The sequence below is a fragment of the Lepus europaeus genome, chromosome 5, assembly GCF_033115175.1.
Source record: "Lepus europaeus isolate LE1 chromosome 5, mLepTim1.pri, whole genome shotgun sequence".
In the NCBI taxonomy this organism is placed as follows: domain Eukaryota; kingdom Metazoa; phylum Chordata; class Mammalia; order Lagomorpha; family Leporidae; genus Lepus; species Lepus europaeus.
Genome location: NC_084831.1, coordinates 6,151,221 through 6,175,464, shown reverse-complemented (window position 1 = coordinate 6,175,464; position 24,244 = coordinate 6,151,221). Strand labels below are relative to the sequence as shown.

The 24,244-nt window shown below is 65.2% G+C and overlaps 1 protein-coding gene across 2 annotated transcripts; it reads right to left on the bottom strand.

Annotated features, from left to right (window-relative positions):
* Positions 1-421: 421 nt before the first annotated feature.
* Positions 422-22,274, bottom strand: TMEM201 (transmembrane protein 201). Of its 2 annotated transcripts, none has more exons than XM_062190387.1 (11): positions 22,162-22,274; positions 16,402-16,522; positions 15,533-15,727; positions 14,291-14,467; positions 12,838-13,190; positions 12,165-12,368; positions 7,362-7,594; positions 3,846-3,917; positions 2,730-3,029; positions 2,407-2,544; positions 422-1,921 (listed from the first exon to the last, which is right to left on the bottom strand). In XM_062190387.1, the coding sequence occupies exons 1-11, from the start codon at positions 22,272-22,274 to the stop codon at positions 1,824-1,826; spliced, it is 2,004 nt and encodes a 667-aa protein (XP_062046371.1). In that variant the 3' UTR covers positions 422-1,823. The 2 variants fall into 2 exon arrangements, with proteins under 2 accessions (XP_062046371.1, XP_062046372.1); XM_062190388.1 differs by lacking the exon at positions 22,162-22,274 and adding an exon at positions 21,865-21,919 and having other exon boundaries at positions 423-1,921.
* Positions 22,275-24,244: the final 1,970 nt, after the last annotated feature.

Below are 24,244 nucleotides of genomic sequence, written 5' to 3'. Positions count from 1 at the left end.
TCTGACTTAGATGGCCTGGCCCCTTAGGTAACACTGGCCATCCGTCTCCCGGTGGCCCTGGGCTGGACGACGGCAGCCGGCAGCCACCACTCCCGCATCAGTTCTGTGCGGCTGAAGCTGGAGAGGATGCACACAGCCCACAGTCGCCGCACAGCCCGACCCAGAGCTGGTGCTGGGGCCAGCAGTCAGCCCTCCTGGGGTCTGCCTGGGAGAGTCGGGGGGGCTGGGGAGCCCCAGCTCCGGAGGACTCCTGCTCAGCAGATGGCAGTGAGCAAGCTCCCGCTGGGCCCAGGGGTCTGATCCCACCCTAAGTCCTCAAAGCCCAGGGCAGGAGGGGACAGGGCCATGCCCTGCCGCGTCCTGGACTCAACCCCCAGCTCTGTCCATCAGTGAACCAAGTCACTTCCTCTTCAGCGCTGCGGCCCCCCAAGCAAAGGACGAGACAGACTAGCGAGGCGCAGGTCAAAGGTTCATATCTTTTTTGGTTTCATTTTTTTTGTTTTTTGCTTTTGTAAAGAAAAATAAGGCTGCACTTTCTGTTTGAAACAAAACCCAAGTAAAATCCCCTCCCAGCTAGCCTGGCCCGTGGGGCGCTGGGCCCAGCTGCAGCGTGGAGAGGAAGGGACTGGGGAATGGAGTTTGGTTTTGTTACGCAAAAAATAAAATTAAAAACTCAACACACGCTCCCACTAGAGCCCCGGGCCAGACAGGGGCCACTCCCAGGCTGGAATCTCTGGCAGCTAGACCGAGCCCTGCGGCCACCCCGGTCCCCAGGTGCCCACCTTCTGGGTGGTGGACGGGGCAGGAAACAGGACTCCCAGGGCAGGAAGGGGGAGGGTGACGTCAGAGCACTCTCCTCCCCCACGAGTTAAAAAAAAAAAAAAAACTATTAAAAAAAGCACCCAAAGCTTAAAAAAACGATAGCTCCCTGGCGGGGAGGGCCGGGGGCTTCCTGCCCGCCAGCAAGACGCCTGGCGCCGTGTAGAAAAATAAAACTAACCTCTATCCCTGAATGGTAGCGAGGCCCCTCCTCGCCCCGTGGCCCTCCTAACACCTCACAGAACCCCCCGGGGGCTCACCCTTGCTGCTCCTCGGGTCTCCAGTCCCAGGGGGCAGGAAGGGACTGGGCACAGAGGGGTCAGAAGGGCAGTGGTGGCACCCAAGGGAGGGGGCAGGGGAGATGAAGGCCATGGGGGGCTCAGGTGCAGCTCAGGGACTGAAAACCCAGGGCCCACCGGGGGTCTGGTCTTATCTGAGGTCCAGGGGCTCAGGTGAGGATCCCTGTGGGCAGCAGATGAGGGAGGGCCAGAGAGCACCTGGGCCGTGTCCTCACGTTGCCAGGAAGTCCCCAGGGAAGGGGGCCCAAGGGAGGGGAGGGCAGGGGCCTTCTTAGGCCCTGAAGGCCCAGCAGGGCCCACGGCCTGGAAGCCGGGGAGCCCCAGCACCACCTGCCCTGGGCAGAGCTGACAGGAAGGGCCGGCCACACGGGGGCAGCGATGCCCATGTCTGGAGGCCCGCCCCTTCCACTGGACTGGCGACCACCCCTGCCTCCCCCAGGGAGCTCCACCCGGACCGGGTGTACAGGAGGAAGAGGTGACCTCGCCAGCAGGCTCCACCAGATGGCAGGGAGGGGAGCCGGGGCGGCCGGCCCCCCGGATCCTTGGCTTGGGGACCAGAGTCAGCACCAAACAACGGAGGTGAGGCCTCGGACCCTGGCTGAGCCTGTGTGCGCAGGTGAGGAGCCGGCGGCCCGGGCAGGTGGGCCAGCGAGGTCGGGGCCCTGGAGCCGGCAGTGGTGGCAGCAGCGCCCAGCGCTCAGAGGCTCAGCGCAGGCTCTGGTACAGGTAGGCGGAGGTGAAGAGGGCGTTGACTGCCAGGCTCACGGCCAGGAGGCCCTGCACCAGGGAGGGGCCGAGACGGCCTGTGGGAGCAGAGAGCGCCTGTCAGTGTCCCCAGCCCACGAGAGGACAGGGCGTGGGGGCCTCGGGACCTCCCCGGCCACCCCCAGGCTGGCCAGGCAGAGGCCTCCCCATGGGGAAGGGGCATACCTCTGCCAGTCTCGTACCCGGGGCACGTGGGGTGACGGCAACAGGGACCTGGCCTTGGTTCCCCCCAACTCCCCAGTCTGCCTGACGGGGGCGGCGCTGGCTTCCAGGGAGCCCTTGGCTCCTCTGCTCAGAACTCAGCACACACGCGCCCCTCACCCAGGAGAACTGGCGTCGACTCCTGGACCCCAGCTCATGCCCGTGCCCGTGGTCAGCAAGCAGGGGAGCTCCAGGCCAGTGTGGACAGAGGCAGGCCGCAGGGCCAACGCCGGGACCCAGGCTCTGGGCTCAGTACCTGCGGGGCCCCAGGAGGCTGTCAGCGCTGCAGGCCCCCTTCCCGACCCCCACGCGGGACACAGACCTTTCCAGGTGGTGGCCTCCTCGGAGCACCCCCTGGTGGTGGTGTCCACCGCACAGGTGGACGACTGGGACGAGTCGTCCTCCTTCTTGATGCACAGGCCGCTGCAGCTGCGGTCTCTGGTCGGCATGGACCTCACGTCTGCGGGAGGAGGGCCAGGGTCTCAGCCCCGGGCAGTGCTCAGCCGCCCCCCCCCCCCCCCCGCCCTGGGAGCAGGAGCGTGAGGCACTGCTTGGGGGGGATGGTCTGGGTCAGAGGGGGCAGCGCCTGGCCTGGGGCCTCGGCCGCCCCCAGCAGGCTCCCAGGAGGGCTGGGGGAGGCCGTACCCATGCTGTGCTTCGAGTCCCGCGCTGGCTGCCTCTGGGGGAGCTGGGGCGGCTCCACGGTGAAGAGGCTGCTGTTGGAGAGCGGGTGCGCGTCCGAGCTGCTGGGGGAGGTGGGGGCCTCGCCGGGCGGCGAGGGGAACAGCAGCAGCTTCTGCCCCTTCAGGTTGAGCCTGGCAGGGCTGATGAGGGGCCTGCGGTGGCGCAGGGAGCCAGAGCTGGAGGCCACGGAGCCGGCCACGGAGGGCGCCGGGGAAGGGAGGGGGGAGGCGGGGCAGCTTCCGGAAAGCAGAGAGAAGTAATCTGCAGAGAGAGGTGGAGGACGGTGAGGATGGCGAAGACCATGAGGACGGTGAGGACGGCAGGGATGGCAGGGACGGTGAGGACGGCAGGGACGGTGAGGACGGCGAGGACGGTGAGGACGGCAGGGACGGTGAGGACGGCAGGGACGGTGAGGACGGTGAGGACGGTGAGCACGGCAGGGACGGTGAGGACGGCAGGGACGGTGAGGATGGCAGGGACCGTGAGGACGGCAGGGACGGTGAGGACGGCAGGGACGGTGAGGACGGTGAGGACGGCAGGGACGGTGAGGACGGTGAGGATGGCAGGGACGGTGAGGACGGCAGGGACGGCGAGGACCGTGAGGACGGCAGGGACGGTGAGGACGGCAGGGACGGTGAGGACGGCGAGGACCGTGAGGACGGCAGGGACGGTGAGGACGGTGAGGACGGCAGGGACGGTGAGGACGGTGAGGACGGCAGGGACGGTGAGGACGGCAGGGATGGTGAGGACCGTGAGGACGGTGAGGACGCGGGCACAGCTCGGCTGCCGGCACGGAGGCTGCTGTGTGGAGGTGGGGGCAGAGGGAGCCCTGGGGACCCAGCCCCTCCCCCCACGCCCCTCGGTTTCTCCCAAAGCTGAGCACAAGGTCCTGCTGGGGCAAGTCTGGAGACGGGAGGGCCTGCTGGTGGCTGGGTCCTGGTGCGTGATGCGTCTCCACCTGTGACCCCCGCCCCCACCCGACCCTTGTCACCGCCACCCCCACTTCCCAGGAGAGGACACTGAGGCCCCTCCTGGGACAGCTCCTCCGTCCCTCCTCTGGACTCCCCGCCTCCTTACCTGCAACAGGGACCTCCCCAGATCGGGACACCTGAGACGGTGGGCGGCTCCCGCTGAACAGGTAGCCGGAGTCTAGGAGAGACATGGCCCGTCAGGCTGCTCACTCCCCGTCCGTCCCCCAGCCCCAGGCTCCCAGGGAAGATCTGCCGTTAACGCCACCCTTCCGTGGGCACAGGTGCCCAACCAATCCCTTAAGCCGCTGCCTGAGGTGCGCAGGGCACAGGCCCAGTCTGAAGACACAGAAACTGCAAGGCATGCTGGGCTGCAGCAAGAGCTGGCCTGGGCTGCTCCTCAGGCTCCTTGTTCTAGACCTTTCTTCCTTGGAAGGTCCTGCCTCCTCCACTAACCCCAGCCTCAGGCTGCCTGTGTCAGACCCGAGAGCCCCAAATGTGCTGTTTCTTCCTACATCAGGTGCACCCCAAGAGCCCGGCCCAGTCCCCCTCACGTAACCTATGACTGGGTCCCAGCGTCCAGCTGAGACCGCCCTGTGCCCTGCTGGAGTGGCTGCTCAGACGTGGGCCAGCCCTGTACCCACGACCCCGGCCCACCAATCAGAGTCCTTACAGGGCCCTTTCTACAGAGCCAGGAGAGGGTCTCCCTGCTGGGCACGAGCCACAGGACGCGGGGTGGGGTCTGCACAGAGAGGCTGAGACAGCAAGCTGGGTGCTGGGCCAGGTCCTGGCCGGTCACCAGCAGGAACCTATCTCTGGGGTCCACCCCGGGAATGGGGACCCAGGGACCCCATCTGGCACCAGATGGTCTGCACCCAGACCATGCCTGCAGAAGCCGGCGGCCACCTCAGACTGGCCGCTCCTGGGCCTCTGCCTCAGGCTGGCAGGGAGACGGCGTTGTCCCGGGGAAGGGGTCAGGGGTGGGAGGTCCATCCTAAAGGCCTGCACTGGCTCTAGGAGCCGCTCCTCCGAAGGAAGTCCCAGCCCCTCCACCGGTAGTCAGTGCTTGGGCCCCGTCTGCCCCCACCCCACAAACCAGGGAGGGGTGTCTGCTCAGGGAACAGTGAAACCACCCTGCAGTGGGCACAAGGGAGCAGTGAGCGGCCAGGGAGGGGCCTTGGCTGGCACCAGGGGCCCTGGCCCTGGAGGGTGACAGGGCCACGTGTGTCCAGGCCCGGCTCCAGGTGCTTCCCTGATGAGCTCGCTCCCTCCCATCACAGGGGAGACACCATGGGAGTCACCATGAAGGGACCAAGAGATGGGCGCAGGGTACAGGCACCTGCCCAGGCTCACGCCTTGTGTGCGAGGCCCCGGGCCCTGGCTGCCCCCAGGATTTTAATTCTCTGCATTTGACTCTCGTGGCAAATCTGCACGGTGCACCTCACCGGCCTCGGGTGTCACAAGGGTGACACAGCAGCGCAGACGTGTGGTGTGGGCATGGGCGTGGGCTCAATTCCCTGCCTTGCAGGAGCCACGAGGGGCAGAAACTGCTCCCCTCAGAGGTCAAGTCTCCGCCTGCACTCCCTGGGATGACAAACCAGGATCAGCTTTTTTTTTTTTTTTTAACAGGCAGAGTTAGACAGTGAGAGAGAGAGAGAGAGAGAGAGAGAGAGAGATCTTCCTCCCATTGGTTCACTCCCCAAATGGCCACCACAGCCGGCGCGCTGTGTGGATCTGAAGCCAGGAGCCAGGTGCTTCTCCTGGTCTCCCATGCTGGTGCAGGGCCCAAGGACCTGGGCCATCCTCCACTGCCTTCCCGGGCCACAGCAGAGAGCTGGCCTGGAAGAGGAGCAACTGGGACAGAACTGGTGCCCCAACCGGGACTAGAACCTGGTGTGCTGGCACCACAAGGCGGAGGATTAGCCTAGTGAGCCGCAGCGCCGGCCAGGATCAGTTTATTTTTACGGCACAAAGCTAGCCACAGTGCTGGGGCAATCAGTGTGGGACTCTGGTGCTGCAGAGGCCCGAGGGTGCCCCCCTCTCCCGAGCACTCCCTTAGGGAGGGGCCCAGCTGCAGGCTCCCAGGGCACTTCTTGCTCACCATGTGCCCACCCATGGAGACTCCACCAGCACGCAGGGCCTGAGCCAGAACTTGCCTGCCAAATCCCCTAAGCCTGGTGCAGGGCCTGGTGCTGGCCCGGGGCTCAGGGAACAGGCAGCTGCCAGCTTCCCCCAGCCACCCGGCTCATGGTTGGCTACCCAGAAACACCCAGAGTCCAGACCTGCTTCATCCGACCCAGCAGGCCCGAACCCCTTCCCCTCGGCTCAGACGCTGTCTCCCTCCAGGACCTGTCCCTGCTGTGGGGCACGTGCACTGGGTACAGGACAGGGCTAGAAGCGGCCTGAGGAAAGGAGCCGCACCCCAGCTCTCAGCAGCAGAGGGGCCCCGGGCCGCCTGACACAAAGCCGACATTGTCTGACTGCTCATTGCCAAGTCTGGCGCCTACAGCAGCTGAGGGGCTGACGTCAGGGCAGAAAGGGTCAAGGCACACCTCGCGAAGCCAGCATCCCACGTGAGCACGCTGGTTCCAGTCCTGGCTACTCTGCTTCTGATCCAGCTCCCTGCTCATGTGCCCAGCAGGTGGAAAATGGCCCACGTGCACGGGCCCCTGCGGCCTACGTGAGAGAACAGGTGGAGATCGGGGCTCCTGGCTGCTGTGGCCATTTGGGGAGTGAGCCAGCAGAGGGAAGATGAGCATCTTCATCTTGGTATCCCTCTCTGTCCTCCCCCCTCTAACTGAATGACCCAGGCCACCCCTCACGGTCACTGAAGGTGACTCCTGCCTGGTGGTCTCCCAGTGCCAGCCCCAGGACACAGCCCTGCGTGAGGCAGCCCAGGATGCGCCGGGATCATCACATCGTGTTTAGAACTGGATTCGGGGGCAGGTGTAAGCGGTTAGGATGCCAGGTGAGACGCCTGCTCGCCCCGCCCCGTGCTTAACCTCGATTCCCAGGTCTGGCGCCTGATTCCAGCCTCTTGCTGATGTGCCCTGGGGGCAGCGATGGCTCAGGTCACGGGGTCCTGTCACCCACACAGGGGACCTGGCCTGAGTTCCCGTTCCTGCCTCCCGCCCCAGGCCCAGCCCTGGCTGTTGTGGGCATGTGGGGAGAGAACGGGCAGGTGGGAGCTTCGTCTGGCTCTTTGTGAATAAATACCTAGGAGCTTCTTACCCGTGGGATTTCGCTTCCTACCATGGACTTCCTAGATCCTGCACGGAGAGGCAGAAGACGGGACCAAGCCTCTCAAGCCAGGGCCCGCTCTCGTACCTTCACTCCATAAATGCATCGGGGCCACACTCAAAGGCCTGGGCAGAGTCTCAGTAACAATGGCCAAGCCACAGGAGGCACCAGGCACCCCCATCCACCCACGAGGGGCGTTCTACCGCCAGGGGAAACCGAGGCTCCGAGTGGCTACATCCCTTGGCCAAGGGCAGCTCACTCCAAGGTACGAGCCCAGCTCTGCCCGTCTCTGCAGCAGCAGGGGCTCTGCCCACTGGCCCGCACTGCCCCCACCTGGCACTCACTGGAGCCTCGCTCCGTCCGCCAGTGCTTGCCGGCCCCTTACCTGCTCGAGTCAGAGAGGGGATGGTTCCCAGCGAGAGGGCCCGGCTGAGGCGGCCGGGCAGCGAGGAGGGCGAGGCCCGCCGGGCAGACCGGAACAGCTGCTGGCTGGTGAGCGGCAGGAAGCCGGGTGGGGTGGGGGTGAAGAGGGACGGCGAGGCGCCTCCAACTGCTGGGTAAGGCACGGCCAGGCTGGGGCTGGTGGGGCAGAGGCCAGTGGCGTCTCCAGGGAGGTACCTGCAAGGGCCCGTGGGGCACGGGAGAGAGAGGCGGAGGGTCAGCGAAGAAGGTTCTGGAAGCAGCCTCCAGCCCCTCTCCCGTGCTGCGAGGCGGAGCCCGAGGCGGGGTCCCGGGGGAGGCGTGCGTTAGTTGAAGCAGGAAAGCGTCCCGACCACATTCACGCCATTAGGAGCAGGTGGCTGGGAGGCGCCAGTGTGGCCCACCCCTCCCTGCATGCCCCTCCGGCTGCTCAGGCTCACAGCAAACTAGATCCACTACGAGTCTCGGTATTAAAGTGACACTGTCGCCCTCGCCGGCCTCGCCCCAGCCCGCGCCTCGATACAGAACGGCCAGCCCTGTGCCACACGCTCCGTGAAGCTTCCGGGACTCGGATTCTTTGCCACCTCCCGTGTTGGGCCCGGGGTCTCAGCTCAGAGACACCCTCTGCTCCCCACTCTGCCCACGGGTGGCCTCAGGCACTGGAAACGCCCCTGGGGCACAGAAGGGGAGGCGGCCCAGGCAGAGCCTCGCACCGGACACACGCCAGACTCAAACTTAGCAAAGACCTGCAAATGACCACAAGGCCGCCTTAAAGACAGGTGACAGTGTCTCTTTAACTCGAGAATGGTACAAATCACACCATGGGGCCTGGCGGCCCCAAGCCACAGGGTCAACCATGCTTCTGGTTAGGGCACCCGATTACAGGGGGAGGGTCAGAGGCAGTTAATACATTAGCCTGCCATCCGGGTGGAGCATGGGCGTCCAGCCTTACCTCGCTCCCAAGGGACAAACGAGCCCAGAGGACAATGTGCTGACCAGCGGGCAGGCTGGCCCAGCCCCGTGGCGAGCTGGGGGCTGGCTAAGGTACCCGTGCCCACCACGACCGAGCTCTCGGGGTCGCTAGCCCAGCTCCACGCCACCCATCTCTCCGCCTCTTTTTTCTTCCTTTCCTCCTACACATCTTTTGTAAGGCAAGCGTGGGATCAGCCGCTGACATCGGGACAACCGTGTGGCCTCTCTTGCCTCCCAAAGTCCCAGGAGGCTACCTGGACCAGAGGCAAGGCCTAGTACTGGAAACACAGCAGGTCACCGCTGGACACACTCTCACGCTGCCCTGACCCGCGCTCTGGGCCTGACGCCCACCCCTCTGCCCCCAGGGCTCTGGGGAATCCGGTCGCGCTGCGAAGCAGGGAACAAGACTTTGTAGTCATTTCAGAACCGCGACACCCCTCGGCAGGGTGACGCCATTGCCTGGAATGGCCCATGGGAGGCCACATTCAGGAACCTTGGGCCGAGTGCCCCGTCACGCAGGACCATCACCCAGGCCCCACCCAGGCCCCCAGCAGTGGCAGCTCTGCACCCGGTTTCTATATCCTGCTGCATGGGGCGGGCCAATTGTGGCCCTGGGACAAGAACCTGGCGAGGGGGGAGGGGTAGGGGGGTGCAGGGAGCCAGCAGCATTGTTGGGGGACAGGTGAGAGTCACAGAATCGGCTGCGGGAGAGGCCAGCTAGGCCCAGAGGCTCCGGGGCCCTCCGGCTTCTGTCCGTGCTGCTTCTTGCTCTGGCCCGGGCTCACCCCAGGACGTCACCCAGTCTTGCCCACTCAGCACAGGGCTGGCCCAGTTCTGCTGCCGCTGAGAACGCTGGAGTGAGTTCTCTGGAAGTCTGAGCCCTGTTGCCGCATGCCTGGGCTAACGTCACTCAATGAGCCACCCTCTCGCAGGGCAGGGTGGGGGGAGGGAATGGGAGGTCTCTGCGAGGCGCTCTGCTCGCTCTACGAGCAGCCCTGAGGGTTTCAAGGGTACAGGATGTTTCCTCCGGGCACGAGGCCCTCCCTGGACAGGGTCTCAGAGTGCAGGCCCCATTGGGTGCCCGCCGGCTGGCGTGGCCACTGGGATGCTCCTGACCCCAGCGGGAGACGAGAGCTCTTCTCGGGCCAGCCCTGTCCGCGTCCAGAGCCGGAGAGCGAGGCCCACACTTTAAGCAGTTTATTCAGACAGGAAAGAGAGGCTCCAGCAAGGCAAGCGAGGACAGCCGGCACCGGTGAGCGGCGTCACCGTCACCCCCACCCCCACCTGACTCCCGCGCAGGCACCTGCACCCCAGAGGCCCCCCCCCCCCCGCCCGGGCACAGAGGCCCTCTGGAGAGACATGGAAGAAAACAGGCAGGAAGTCGTGGTGCCTGACGCCCGCCGGGAAGCAGAGTCCCACAGGCATTTATTGATGACACGGCGGCCAGGGCCAGGGCAGTGGTTACAACGCTGGGGTCATGGAACATCGTCCACAGCTCTAGCACACGCGGGACAGGCGAGATCCGGCCACGGCACACACACGGGACACGGGCTCCTTCCAGGACTGGGTGGGGCAGGGCGACGCTGCTGGGGGGCTTGGAGTGTCCTGGGACAAGGGTGGGGACGTAGAGGCCGAGCCCCCTCCCACTTGTAGGGAGGGTCACTGGTCCTCAGGGGGCTCCCACCCTGCTGGGGGATGGTCTGACTGTGGCCCCCAGGGGAGGGGCTGCGCTGCCCAGCAGGGGTAGGCCCCGATCCAGGGCAACCTGAACTTCCTCCAAGTAATGAATGAGACTTTAGAGAACACACGGGTAATTAAAAACGTCACACAACAGTAAAGAGGCCAGGGACACTTCCTTTGTGAGCCCTGTCCTGAGAGTTCCTTCTGTGCCCACCAGAGGGCAGGAGAGACACCGCCTAGCAGGGGATGCCGCCAGCCGAGCGGCTCTGCTTATCCTAAATAACTTAAGTCAGACACGCACAGGGCCAAGCAAAGCGGAAATCAGCACACAGCTGCCTTCCTGGAGCCCAGCAAGGGCATACACAGCCGATGACCCAGGCCTGCCACCTTCTCTCCCATCCCGATGGCCGTCCGGGAGTGAAGGGGCAGGCAGGGTACCCTGGGCAGAACTCCCTCCTGCTGCGTAGGGGCTGTGACCCTAGCCACACCTCGCCAGAGCAGCAGCCGGCACTGGGGCACGGAAGCCCTGGTATCTCGACTGCCCTCCCCACCCCCGCTCACCATGTGCACTGAGCAGTCACAGGAGCTCTGGGGGGCAGGGCAGGGCAACTCCCTAGGCCCCTTCCCCCAACAGATTCACAGCACCACGCAGGAGCTCCCCACGGGGGCTCTGCAGGGGCTGACCAGGGTCCCCTCACGCAGGTGTAACCTGCGTTTGGCTTTCCTGGGCTCCGAGGCACAGGGTGGAGGAGCTGGTGCACTCCGGGCCACACCTGGTGTAGGGGTTATGCTCCGAGTGACAAGTGGCAGAACACAAGATCCTGGATGCAGGAGCCGCCCAACCTACACAGGGTCACCAGGAGGCAACCGGCAGGTAAGGGACAACCTTGTCCATGTTCCTGCCGGAGCCCTGGCATCAGCCTCCTGGCCAAGCACTTCTGCATGGGGGCGGCAGCTCGATTCCCAGAGGGTTCCCCCTGCTACCTCCTATGAGGTCAGCACCCATGCGTGTGTCCTGGAGGGGCCACCTCTCATCCAGGTGCTACACAGAGGTCCGACAGCAGGGTCCTGGCCAGGACACACAACTGGCGAGGAGCAGGTCTGGGGCTCATCCCTGGGGCTGTGACTTTGGGAACGGGATCTCCGGGAGGCCCCCAGGTATTTCACAGCCTGTGTGACTCAGTGGGGGGGAGGGGCACATGGCCGAGGCTGTGAGGGCTCTGGGGCAGCCCCCACAGAGGTAGACCACTGGAACCCCAGTCCCCAGGAGCCACTGCCAGAGGCTAGGGGAGGCTGGTGACACCGACACACTCGAGAGGAGCAAGGTGACAACGACCCAGTGTCACTAGGGGCCTGTGTGTCCCATGGGCCCATTAGCTGTGCCGACCCAGGGCCCAAAGAGGAGCGTGAGGAAGAACAGGCGGCCAGCAAGGGCAGCCCTGCAGGCGGCGAGGGCAGAGCGCGCCCGGGTAGCTGACGGTAAAGTGGAGGTCAGCAGCCTCCCGAGCCGGACACCTCCCACCACAGCCTGGCCTCACAGAGGCCATGCTGACAACCACCCACACTCACAGCCAAGGCCAGCCTGGGCCCATGGACTGCATTCTCCACTCTCGGGGAAGGAGCCAGGCCGCAGACTGACCCAGTGGTAACAGGCTGGACGGGACGGACCAGACAGGAGGTTCTGTCTGGCTCCCTCTCCCCTCTGTGCCCTGAGTCTGGGTGGTGGGGCCGTGTGGCAGAGGCCCAGCCCACGGCCCCTGAGCAGGGGCTCTGAGGGGCAGGAGGGGGACAGCGCTTCCAGTGGTGTCGGAACCTTTCAGAAGGGTCAAGTGGGGCCCGTGGAGCCAGCAGGAAGCCACGGGGCACAGGCGGGCTGGGGGCGCTGCCCCTGTTCTGTTCACCGGCTCTTTGGCCAGAGAGGCGGTGGCAGCGGGGGCACCTGCTGGGGTGGGGTGGGGGACAGGCAGAGGCAGGGCTGGGCCGGGCCCTGGGGCTCTAGGAGCGGCGGGCGGCGTGAGGCGGTAAGAGCAGACAAGACCGAGAGGCTTGCCCGGCGGGGCCCCGCGCGGGCCTGGCCATCGTGTCCTCCCCCCGCAGTCAGTGCTGCTGCTCTGACCTTCGGGGCCGGGAGCGCCGCGGGCCTGTCGCCTTCTTCGTGGCCACAGCTGCTGTGAAGCCCATCAGGCAGCACAGGGACGTGGTGCTGAACTTGAGCGTGTCCAGCCAGCTGGGCGAGGCGGCCTGCAGGTACGGCTCGGCCAGGTGCAGCCCCAGCAGCAGGGCCCACAGGCAGCTGCAGAAGGCGTCGATCCTGCGCAGCCTGCAGGGGAGAGGCGTGGTGAGCACCCCAGGCGGCCCCCCATACCCACACCCAGCCGACCTCAGAGCCCGGGCCTCCTCCACCTGACACCGGGCGGCTCCTAGGTGTCAGCACGGCTGTGAGGAGCGAGGGGGCACAGATACGGCACCCAACAGGGCCTGCCACAGGAGGGAAGGCCAGGCCTGAAGACCCCGGGGCCCCCAACCCCGGAGGCAGGTGGCTATCATGACCCCAACTTCATAGACAGGAGTCTGTGGGGTCTCTAGGCAGAGCGGGGGGAGGGGGGCTGCTCCCACGCCGTTGCTCCAAGGCAAGTCATGTGCGCTCACTCCCACCCAGCAGCCCTGAAGAACCGGCTCATCTCGCTGTGTGGGGAAGCCTGGCCCCGGGCTGTGGCCAGCCAGGCCTCTCGGCTCCTGTCCCCAGGCACCAAAGCAGCCACCCACGTTGCCAAGGGCCCTGCACTCACCTGATGCGGCCAGCCAGCAGCATGGCCAGCAGGCAGGTGAGCAGGCCCAGCGCCACGACGCCGGTCTGGTGGCTCTGCCCGAAGGCCCAGGCCTCGCTCAGCTTCTCTGTCGCGTGCTCCGGCAGCAGGCCCAGCAGCTGCCGCCAGCCCTCAGCCCCAGCAGCAGTGCCATTGTCAGGCGTGGCGGAGCTATTGCCACCAGGTGGCAGGGCTGGAGGCAGGGCGGCTCCCGGGGCAAAGGGGTCGCTGGGGCCATAGAGCGCGGCGGTCAGCAGGAAGGCGCAGGCCAGGAAGGCCAGGGCGCGCAGCAGGATCACCTGCACCGGGGCCTTGACCGCCGAGGAGCAGAAGCTCTGAGGGGAGAGCAGCAGGTCAGCGAGACGCCAGAGCCACCCACAGCCGGCCTGGGCCCACACTGGGCAGGGGCTCCGGCCAGCCCCACACCGAGGCCACTTGGCTCCTGATGCCCCAGCCCCACGCCCTGCACCTCCCACCACCCTTCCGGTGGGGAGGGGCACTGCTCCCCCACCTCCTCTTCTTACTCATTTACTTTATCTGAGAAGAGAGACAGAGACCTCCCGTCCGCTACGCCCAGGCCACTGGTTCATGCTCCAAACGCCTGCAAACCAGGAGCTCCAGCCGGTCCCCCACACCGCAGCAGGGAGCCTCCCTCACCTTCTCATCAAAGAAATATTCTCCCTACGACGGTGATCTTACACCACACCAGCCTCAGGCTGTCACTAAAAACTGACTTTAACTGACACTACAGTGAATGCGCAGACAACCTTGGCAAAAGTTAAGAAAAGACGGTGGCATGGGCTGGGCCGCCACAGTTGCAAGTGGGGGTCACGGTGCCTCAGGGCAGCACGGAGGCTGCTGAAGGCACACACATGATGGATGGTCTGGGGACAGCACCAGACAGCGACGCCGCCCACAAATCTACGCTCAGGGACACACACAGCCAGAGCTGCCGATGCTGGTCTCTCCGCTGGGGTACTCCCACTCTGGCTGCTGACACGAAGGGCCCAAGGGGCACGGTGGGAAAGTGGCTGCATGGGCAGGGTGTTTCCCCAGGACCAGTGAGCCCCCCAGGCTCACCGGGGGGCCTGCCATGCGGTATGGCGGGTTAGGCTACAGCCTATGACACTGGCCTTGCATATGGGAGCACTGGTTTGAGTCCCAGTCGCTTCACTTCTGATCCAGCTCCCTGCTACCATGTCCGGGAAAGCAGTGGAAGATGGACTTGGGCCACCCACGTGGGAGACCTGGATGGAGCTCCAGGCTCCTGGCTTTGGCTGGGCGCAGCCCCAGCTGTTGTGGCCTTCTGGGGAGTCAACCAGCAGGTGGAGGATCTCTGTCTCTCAACTCTGCCTTTCAAAGCAATCTTGCAAAAAGCAGGGCCAGCCTCGGGCCGCCGGGGCCCAGCCTGAGGGAGGCCGACGCCGCCACGGACCTGCGTGTGGGGCTGGCCAGCCTCCCGGCGCTGGAGCTGGTGGCTGAGCAGCAGGGCGCGCAGCTGGCGGTTCTGGTGCTTGATGTAGTACTCGACGGCCGCCTGGCACGGCCGGCACAGCTTGTACATCTGCTCCAGGTGGTGCCGGAACACCTCGATCTCCTCGTCGTACCTGCCCTACGGAGCGACACACGGGGGCTGGCATCTCAGGGGCCGGGCCGCAGGTCGTACAAGGGCAAGCTGTCCCTAGTCTGCCCACAGTGCACCGTGACTTGGGCTCCAGGAGCGAGGCTGGCACAGGTGGGGCCTGCAGGGGACACAGCACTCTGGGAAGCGCTACTGCCCCAGGGATGCACCCACCCTGGGAGCTGGGCTGGGCTCTCTGCTGCCAGGCCTGAGAACCGGACTCAGGGCTCCCTGGAGGGGGAGCTGGGGGGGATATAGGGGGAGGGCTCCAGGCAACTGGGAAGCAGCGCCTGCCTCTCTCCCTGAGACTGAGTCTGAAAAACACTAGAGGCCCTGCTGGGCCTGCAGGCAGTCCACCCCCGCTCCCTCCCTCCCCGTGTCCAAGGGGGACAAACCTCTGGTCTGCAGTGGCAGGAGCGGGGGCCTGGCAGTTTGAGACCTGGTGCACCCAGAAAGCTGCCTGGTGCCAAGCACCCTCTCGCCCTCCAGTCTCCCTCGAGTTTCCCTGCTGGCACAAGCTCACCCCGTTCTCCCTTCCAAACCACACCTGGGAAGCTAGCGTCTCTGGGTTACAGGAAACATGGCCTGACAGGGCAGGCGGGAGCAGCCAGGGACCAAGGCTCTTGGGTCCCACGGGGGGCCCCGGGCAGAAGCCCCCAGTTCAGCCCCCCTCCTGGCATCAGGCCTCCCCCAGCAGCGTGCTTCCTTTCCCACCCAGGAGCTGGGGTGCCCCCAGGCAATCCTGCCCCAGCCATCAGAACCAACTGCCCATGGGCAAGTTGAACCCTGAGCGGGTGAGGACAGGACAGTCACCAGGACCCTCCCCCTTGCTCTTTGCAGGACAGACCCTCTGCACTGGCAGGCACAAGGCCTTTCCTGGTACATCCAGGCCTGTACCCAGACAGCAGTGACCACAAACATGGGGGGCAAGAAGCACGGGTCCCCAAGATGAGGGAGATCCCACGCCCCGGCATGTGAGGCCAGCCCAGAGTCCCGGCAAGCAGGGGCCCTGGGCGCTCTGGCCGTGCAGGGGCGGTCCCGGGCAGGCGGCCTTACCTCCTCGCGCGGCGCAAAGGCGGCCAGCTGCTTGATCTTGGTGGTCTGGTGGTGGCTGCACCTCTTACACAGCAGCACCTGGCTGCTCACCCACTGCTGCGGCTGTGCGGGGTCGCGGGGGCTGGGGACGCTGCTCACCACATGGTTCAGGTGCTCCATGTACTGGGCAGGGATGGGCTTGTTGTAGTCGCCGTTCTGGGGGGGGGGGGGGAGGGGGGACGACTCTGTGAGCAGCAGGCAGGCACGGCCCCGGGAGCGACGGCAGAGCCCCACACACCTGCACGGCCGCGGGAGCGACGGCAGAGCCCCTCCTTTACCTGCAGTAGCAGCTTCTTTTCCAGACCCTCACAAGAACCTTGCAGGCCCACGTGCAGAGTAAAGCCCCCAGCCTGACTGCCACCCGAAGCCGCCTCCCACCCCAGGCTTCTCCCTGGCACCGAACCCTCAGCTCTCAGAGCTCAGCTTGCACACGGTCAGCAAACCATGGCCCATGGGTGGGCCGCCTGGCGGTGTGAACAGTGTTACAGGGACACCAGCAGGCTCACTCCTTCATGTCTAGTTCCCGGCGGAGCTGGGTAACTGTGGCAGAGATCGCACAGCCTGCAAAGCCTGAAATGTTATCTGCCCACTGCAGGAAGTGCCGGCCCCTGCTCCAGGGCAGAGCTGAGAAGGCCTGGGTGTGCACCCCAAGTGTGTCACCTTCAGGAGCGTGACTTTTGATAAGCTGCCATAAGCCCCAAGCCTGCTTCCAACAAAGGTGCAGGGGAAAAACCATGGACTGAAGTGAGCAAGACGGTGCGCGGCCAGGCCGGCAGAGGAGGGGTGTGGGATGGGACAGGGAGCAGCGCAGCGGCCCCACCCGGCCGCACCTCCTGGAAGCCGTTGTACTGCTCGCAGTGGGGGCAGTCCCAGCAGTTGCGGTTCCCGTAGGGCACGAGTGTGTCCTGGTTGCAGAACCAGCAGTTGACCATCGTGTGCGTTGGCTTCATCCTGCGGGCCGAGGGACACGGAGTCAGCCTGGGGGACCGGCCTCCAGGGAAAGGGTGCTTGGAGCAGGATCTGAGGACCACTGGACTGGAGACACAGCCCAGGGAGCACAGGACAGCGTAGGGGGAGAAGGGAGAGGGGCGGGGGCAGGCTGCCGTGCCCTCCCAGGAGGACCAGCCCTCCAGCGAGGCACCTGGGATGCAGCTGGGCTCTTCCCACACCCCCACACCCCACCTCTCCAAGAGCTCAGATGTGGGGAGTGTCGGGGACCAGTGCCCAAAGCTCAGGGACACCCCTCCCCCACGGGTCCTAGTCCCAGGCTGTGCAAAGTCTCCGTGGGAGCTGCCGGGCTACAAAGGCTTGCTATGCTTCCCATGGGGTCCCCAGGAGAGAGAGCCACGGAGGCTGCGGGGTGGGGACTGGGACAGCTGCTCCTTCCCTGGGGGAGGCAACAAGGGTGGGCAGACCCACAGTGTTCCTTGCTGGACACGTGTGGTGACAGGTGTGGCCTGTGGGATAATCCGGGCCCAGACACTGGGGGATCTGTGCTCCAGGCCCCTCCAGCTGCCTCGCTGGCTCCAGGGCCTCGCACACAGCGACTGCCCAACAAGCTCCTCCAGTCTCAGGAATCAGAAACACGGGTCACAAACAGCAGCTGCTGAAGCCTTGCTGCCCCGCCCTCTGCTCTCCCCATAGGCTACCTCCAGCCTTTGCTCCGCCCTCTGCTCTCCCCCATAGGCTACCTCCAGCCTTTGCCCCGCCCTCTGTTCTCCCCCATAGGCTACCGCCAAACCTTGCCCCGCCCTCTGCTCCCCCCATAGGCTACCTCCAACCCTTGCCCCGCCCTCTGCTCCCCCCCATAGGCTACCTCCAGCCCTTGCCCCGCCCTCTGCTCTCCCCCATAGTTCCTCCAGCCCTGGAACCTGGCCTGGGCCCCTGAAGAGCGGGCAGTCACCCCCCTACAGACGGCCCTGCTGGCTACAGGGCCAGATGGCAAAGCCCTAAGGGTCTTCGTTCTGAGACAGGACAGATCCAGAGTCCTCTCCTGGGGTGTGCCTGCAGGAAGTCCCCAGTCTCCCATCCTCGGTGCCCACAACGGTGGAGTGGGAGCAACCACAGCACCATGGGTCCTGCGTGGCACAGGATGCAACGACATAGCTCAGAGGTGCCCTGTGAAGCCAAGGGCCGGCCCGGTCTCTGTCCTGCCCCAGACTTGGGGAGGGAAGGCCCAGGCTCCTGTTGCAGTGCTGGGGCCTGGCCCTGTCCTCCGAGCACGGGCAGGATAAGGGAGTTCTCTTGTCACCTGTCAGTTGGGGACAAGAGCACCTCCCTCTTGGGCCTGTCTCAGAAGTGCTTAACAAGAGCGGGAGTTGTGGCGCAATGGGCTGTCATCCATGTCAGAGCGCCAGTTCAAGTCCCGGCTACTCCACTTCTGATCCAGTTTCCTGCTAATGCACTTTGGGGGTGGCACGTGATGGCTCAAGTGCTTGGGCCCCTGCCACCCACATGGGAGACCCAGGTAGTGTCTGGCTCCTGGCTTTGGCCTGGCCCAGCCCCTGCTGTTGTGGGCATGTGGGGAGTGATCTTCTGGTCTGTCCTACACTCTCAGCTTTTCAAATAGATGAAAAGAAGCACACATTTTAAAAAGTGCTCAGCGGTAACTGGCCCAGAGGAGAGCAGTCGCGCCCTGCGGCGGCGGTGGTGGGGAAGCAGACCACTGGGTGGCTGGGGTCCCCAGTAGCCTCTGCCTACACCTCCTCTCCTCCTACCCAGAGCCCCAGCCCCAGCCAAATGCTCGCTGTGACAAGGGACCCCCCAGCCTGTCTACAGCAAGGCCCGCCCTGTGCCCACTGCTGTGGCCTCACAGACCCTCTGTTTCCTCACCGGTCACAGAGTCTGCTGAGAGCCCCTTCCCCAGAGAGCCACGGGCAGGGCCTCACGAGTGACCGGAGGTGACAGAGGCAGCCGTGCCGGCATGGGGCTGCGGGGTGGCAGGAGGCTGGGGATCTATCTTCCCGCTGCAATGCCCGGTCAGCGCCCGGGCAATGAAGCACCTGCTAACTTGCAGCTGTTTTATAGGCTCCATAATTTCGTGTCGGGGGCATCCTGACCGCTGCTGACCGGGCCGGGGACCTCATGGTCCGATGGCCCTCGGCCCTGTCACCCAGCCTGAGGGGGAAGGCGGCAGTGGGCAGGGCCCGTGGCTTCCTCTGGGGCGCTGCTGCCCCTCCTGCCCCAAGAAGCCACTGCTTCCACTCTGACCCCCAGCCCTGTCGCTAGGGAAAGCGCTCCTCATGTGTACAGAGGCTAAGATAAGCCCTTGTCCCCCTCGCCCCCACCCCAGGGGCCAGCGGCTCCAGCTCTCGTCGCTCGCTGCCCTCGGTAATCCCTGCAGGGCCCCATTTCTCTCCGCCAGAGCGGCTGCTGCCCACCCTGGCCAGGTGGTCTGTGGCTCCTTTGTGCAGCCCCCAGCAGCGGGGCAAGACGCCTGGCCCATGAAATCCTTTGGTCTGGCCCTGCCAAGGCAAGTGCGGGTGGGACTTGAAATTCAATACGTTTATAGCAGGCTTTTTTTTTTTTTTTTTTTGACAGGCAGAGTGGACAGTGAGAGAGAGAGACAGAGAGAAAGGTCTTCCTTTTGCCGTTGGTTCACCCTCCAATGGCCGCTGCGGCCGGTGCACCGCGCTGATCTGAAGCCAGGAGCCAGGTGCTTCTCCTGGTCTCCCATGGGGTGCAGGGCCCAAGCACTTGGGCCATAGCAGAGAGCTGGCCTGGAAGAGGGGCAACCAGGACAGAATCTGGTGCCCCGACCGGGACTAGAAAATGGTGTGCCGGCGCTGCAGGTGGAGGGTTAGCCTAGTGAGCTGCGGCACTGGCCAGCAGGCTCATTTTTGAGCTGATCATCTTGTATGGCCCACAAATTATGTCATAAATATCCAAAGGCCCTCGGCATTTAGCAGCCCTGCTGAAGGCTGGAGGTCTCGGGAGACACACAGGGACCCAGAGGGACCGAATCTCACTCCCTGTGCCCTGAGCTGGTTTCCCAGACATGTGACCGTGACCCCGTCCCACAGAGGAGTGCCCGCAGGTGTCCAGCTCCATCCCAGCCTTGCCGCCCAGGCTTCTGCTCAAGGAAAACAGGCCCGGGTGTCCCCCATCCACTCCGCCCCACTTGGTGGACAGGGCCTGAGGCAAGGATGGAGCATCTGTGCCACGGACAGGAGAGGAAGACAGGCCCAGAGAGGTCCAGGCTGTGGCCCCAAGCCCAGGCCCCACTCCCGGCCAGGCTGCTCTCCCAGCTAAGCTCCTGGCAGCCCCGGGGGGGTGGGCCCCTTGGCAGGAGCAGGGGACACCCCACAAAGCCCAGAACACACAAAGAAGCTGATGCGTTCCTCCGACATCGAGTGAGAACAACGCGTCTGTCCTGGCATCTCACCGCCCTCGTGTCCTAGGTGTGAGCTCGCAGTGAGGTCCTCGGCCCAGGAACCGCAGGAGACACTGGCTGGGGCTCAGCTGCTGCTGTGAGCTGACATGGGAGGCCAGCGTACCCCCCAGTCCCTGGGCAGGGTACAGCCTCTCTGAAAGGGGCTTGGAAGACTTTCGAAGTCAGGCTGGCTTCCTTGGGGTCCAGCGAGCCGGAGGTCAGCACTGGCAGGGCCCCAGCGTGGCTCCTCACTCGCTCCTCTGCACTCGGGGCAGGTGACACATGGGTCGCCCCATCCGATTGCAGAGTCCACGAAGGCACCCACTGGGCTTCAGTGACAGCGCCACCAAAACACAACTGGGCATTGCCAGGACAATGGGCTTCTGGCCCCAGAGCAAAACACGCAGCCTACAGCGAGACAACAAACCTGCAAACCACTCCTGCCCTGGGCAGGTGTGCCACCGCGATCGGTTTACCAAGTACCACGCCAGCAAGACTCCGCTTCCGAGCCAGACCCGAGGACAAGGACAGCTCCCGGGAGAGCTGCCGTGTGGGGCCTTTGCCGCCACTCAGGAACGGGTGAGCTCGCCAGCAGGGACTGCCCAGCGTCAGAGGGGACTCTGGACGAGGGGACACACTGGGCCACCGAACCTGAGGCCGCCTCCTGTCCACCCACAAACGCTGGACAACCGACAGCCCCGGTCGACCCCGAGGCTCCCGAGGGGGACGTCCCTTGCAGAGAATGAACTCTGGACACAACCCGAAGCGGCACGGGGACACAGGAAGCGACTGGTCACCGACCGGTCACCGTGACTACCGGCTGGAGGGGCGGGCAAGCCCAGGGAAGTGTGAGCTGGGTCGCCAGCCTGTGCTGTGCTGGGTGGGCACCCAGGGCAGGAAGCTCGCTGACAGGTGACGTGGGCACGAGGCTGGGCCCTGCCACTCAGCAGCTGGGGGATGCAGGGCAGGCACGCCACTCTCTCCAAGTCTGTGTTTCCCCACTGAAAGACGGGGAGAACACCAGCACCTGCCCCCGCGTGGGGCGGCTGCCGAGGGAGGGGGCAGTGTTCACGGGCCGCGTCAGCACTGCAACCACGACGGGAACCGGGCAAGACTCCCCGAGGGCGGAACCAGGGTCAGCCCTGACCGAGACCCCGAGGGAAGCCAGGGTCAGCCCCGACGGACCTGAAAGCAGAGGCCGGAGCTGGAGGAGTCTGCTCTGTCCACAGCCCCCTCCCCTCGGCGCCGAACCCGCCAACAGCACCCAGCGAACCCCTGCTGCAGCCAGAGCTCCAGTCTGCGCCCTGGAGACAGGGGGACGCAGCCTCCCCGTCCTGGTCTCTCTGGGGTCAGCACAGCAGCCGGAAATCCGGTGCTCCAGGGGCCGTGTCTGAGAACGGTCCTCCCACCACACTGGGCCCCTTGCAGTCTGCCGCCCACCAGGGAAAGGGCTTCGGGGCGTCCACCTGGCTCCTGCTGCACCAACTCTCCCAACGCCTTAGGGGGACCCAGACTCCGGTCCGCAGGGGAGGGGAGGCGAGGCCTGTGACACAAGACCGCAGGACAGCCACAGCGGGGACCCAGGAGTGACCGGCTGGGCACCGGGACCCCTGGAGCGACGGCTCACACGCGTCCAGGAGGCACAGCGAGTTCTGGGACCTCGGCTCCCGCGTGCCGGACAGCGCAGGTTCGGACCCACTGGGACCCACCCTGGGGTCTGGGCCATCAGGGACGCCTTCGAGCCCGGAGCTCCCGATTCCTGGCTCCCGCCTGCTCCTCCGCTGAGGCTCATCCACGCTCACCTCTTCTCTCTCCCTCCGCACCCCTGCCCCAGGAGGCACACAGTCGCCAGGGTTCGAGTCCCAGCCCCGCCACGAGCCGAGCACCACCCCCCCCCCCGCAGCTGCGAACCCACTCGTACTGTTCCTAGGATGTTCGCACGGCGACACGACCGCCTCGTCCCCCCGAGCCGGGTTCGCAGGCTCCGGCTCCAGGGACACGCGGCTCCAGCTCCAGCAATCGGCTCAGCCCCGGGCGGATGTGCGCAGGCCGGAACGCGCCGGCAGGGACCCTGGGGGCCGCGCGGCCTGGCCGTTCCCCGGCAGGTGCGAGGAGCCCGAGCCCCCGGCCGCCCCTGCCCAGGCTCGGCTCCAAACTCGGTCTCGGCGCGGGGGCGGAGCGCGCCGGGCGCGGGGCAGGCCGAGGCCCGCGCACTCACCTCCGCGCGATCCGGTAGAGCAGCACGCCGGCCGCGGCGCACGCCGTGACCCCCAGGCCGCCGGCCAGGCCGGCCGTGGGGCAGCTGGCCAGCAGCGCGCTCACTCCCTCCATGGCTCCCCGCGCGAGGGCGGCGGCGGCGGCGGCGGCGGCGGGGCCCGGCTCGGGCCGCAGGAGGACGCGGGGCGGCGGCGCGCGCCTGCTCGCGCCGTGACCTTCGCCGCTTTGTAGCCGGCGCGGGCCCACCCCCTGACTCGGCGCGCTCCCGCTGCGCAGCCAATCGGGGCGCAGGGCGAGCGCGGTGGGCGGGGCGCTGGCGGAAGCTGCGGCGCCCCCGCGCGGCTGGAGGTGGAAGCGGCGCGCGTTCCGGCGCCCAAGCCCCGCCCCGCCCCGCCCCGCACGGCGCCCGTCCGCGCCCGCGCGGAGCCCAAGCTCCGGCTGCGGGGAGCTCGCCGCGCGGCGCCCGAGCTTCTCTAGGCTGCGGTCTTCTTTCAGACGCTTAGGCGAGCCCGGCCTCTGTGCTCCATTGAGGCACCCCAATGGTTAAAAGCTTGCGAAGAACGCGCGCGTGCGTTGAATACCCCGGGACCCCCGGCCTGCACAAAGGCGACCGTTATGAAGAGGTGTCGGCCTGGGACGCCGGTACCCTGTGTGGTTTCTTTTAAAGGCAGTACGCACACTGATTTTTACAGTAGTCCAGGCTTGTATAGAGCCTTGTGTTTGCAAGACCCAGTGACCTGGGTGGGGATTACGCGTGTCGATTGGAGCGAAATCCCGGGCTCCAAAAAAAGCTCAGGGAGATCTTTGCATCCAAGGGCACAATACGTTTGTTTCCTGAGGTCGATATCGAGTCCTCGCGGATGCTGAGGGTTACTACAGGGCGACAGTCACCTGTGCGCATCCAGGAGGCCGGAGGACTGACCGGAAGCTGAGCCCCAGGACCCCGGAGGCTGAGCGTGGGCCGGACTCCACCTCCTTCCCTGGAGATGGGTTCCGGAGCGAAGGCCAGCCGGGAGCAGCCGAGGTGCAGCTTCGGGGTCTGCTAGGCCCACCCGAAGGGCCCTGCTGTGTGCGGCCTCAGTGCGCATCCAACAGGGCCCCACAGAGCCTCGGTGCGCGCACCGATCGCTGCCGTCGCCTGTGGATTTGTACCTTGAGTGAACAGAACGGAACGGTTGGCGGGACGCTGGCTTTGGGGGCAGCCCCTCCAGCAAGCTTCCTGCCCACCCCCACCCCCACCTCATTCACTTAATCAACAGGCGGTGCAACCAGTCCTGCAGTTGGCGACCTTCGCACTCAAACCTCAGGCCAGTCACGCTCGGAGCCTGTGTTACTCGTCGAAATGCGGACCACACGGCCTGCCTGCAAGGTTGTCAGAATTTGAAGACGGCACCTGGCAACTTGCAGACTGTGTGGGACACACCGCGCAGGCCATGAGGGCCCTGAAGGCACGCAGACACGATGTAAAAGTAATTAAACCCAGTGACTAAGCCTTGGAGAGCTTAGATGCTTCTCCTTTTAAAGCCAAATGACCCTCTTTATAGATAAAATATTTGATCTGAAAGGTAGAGAAAGAAGAGAGACAAACCTCCAATGCCCTGGTTCAAACCCCCAGTGCCCACAATAGATGGGGCTGGGCTAGGCCAGGCCAGAAACAGGAGCCCTGAACTCAACCCAGGTCTCCCCATGGGTGGCAGGGACCCAGCGTCCTAAGCCATCCCCTGCTGCCTCCCAGGGTGCTCATCGGTAGGCGGCTGGGATTGGAACAAGGCACTGGTAAGGGATGCGGGCGGTCCAGGCAGCGTCTTAAACCCCTATGCCAAACCCCCACCCTGCGATCTGATTCTTAAATCTTCTTCAGAGAAAATCTGGGGGAAGAACCCAGGTTTATGATGAACATGGGCATCGAAGGAGTTTACTAAAGGCTTCAGTTAGAGCCTTTCTGGACTGGGAAGAACCCAGGTTTATGATGAACATGGGCATAGAAGGAGTTTACTAAAGGCTTCAGTTAGAGCCTTTCTGGACTGGGAAGAACCCAGGTTTATGATGAACATGGGCATAGAAGGAGTTTACTAAAGGCTTCA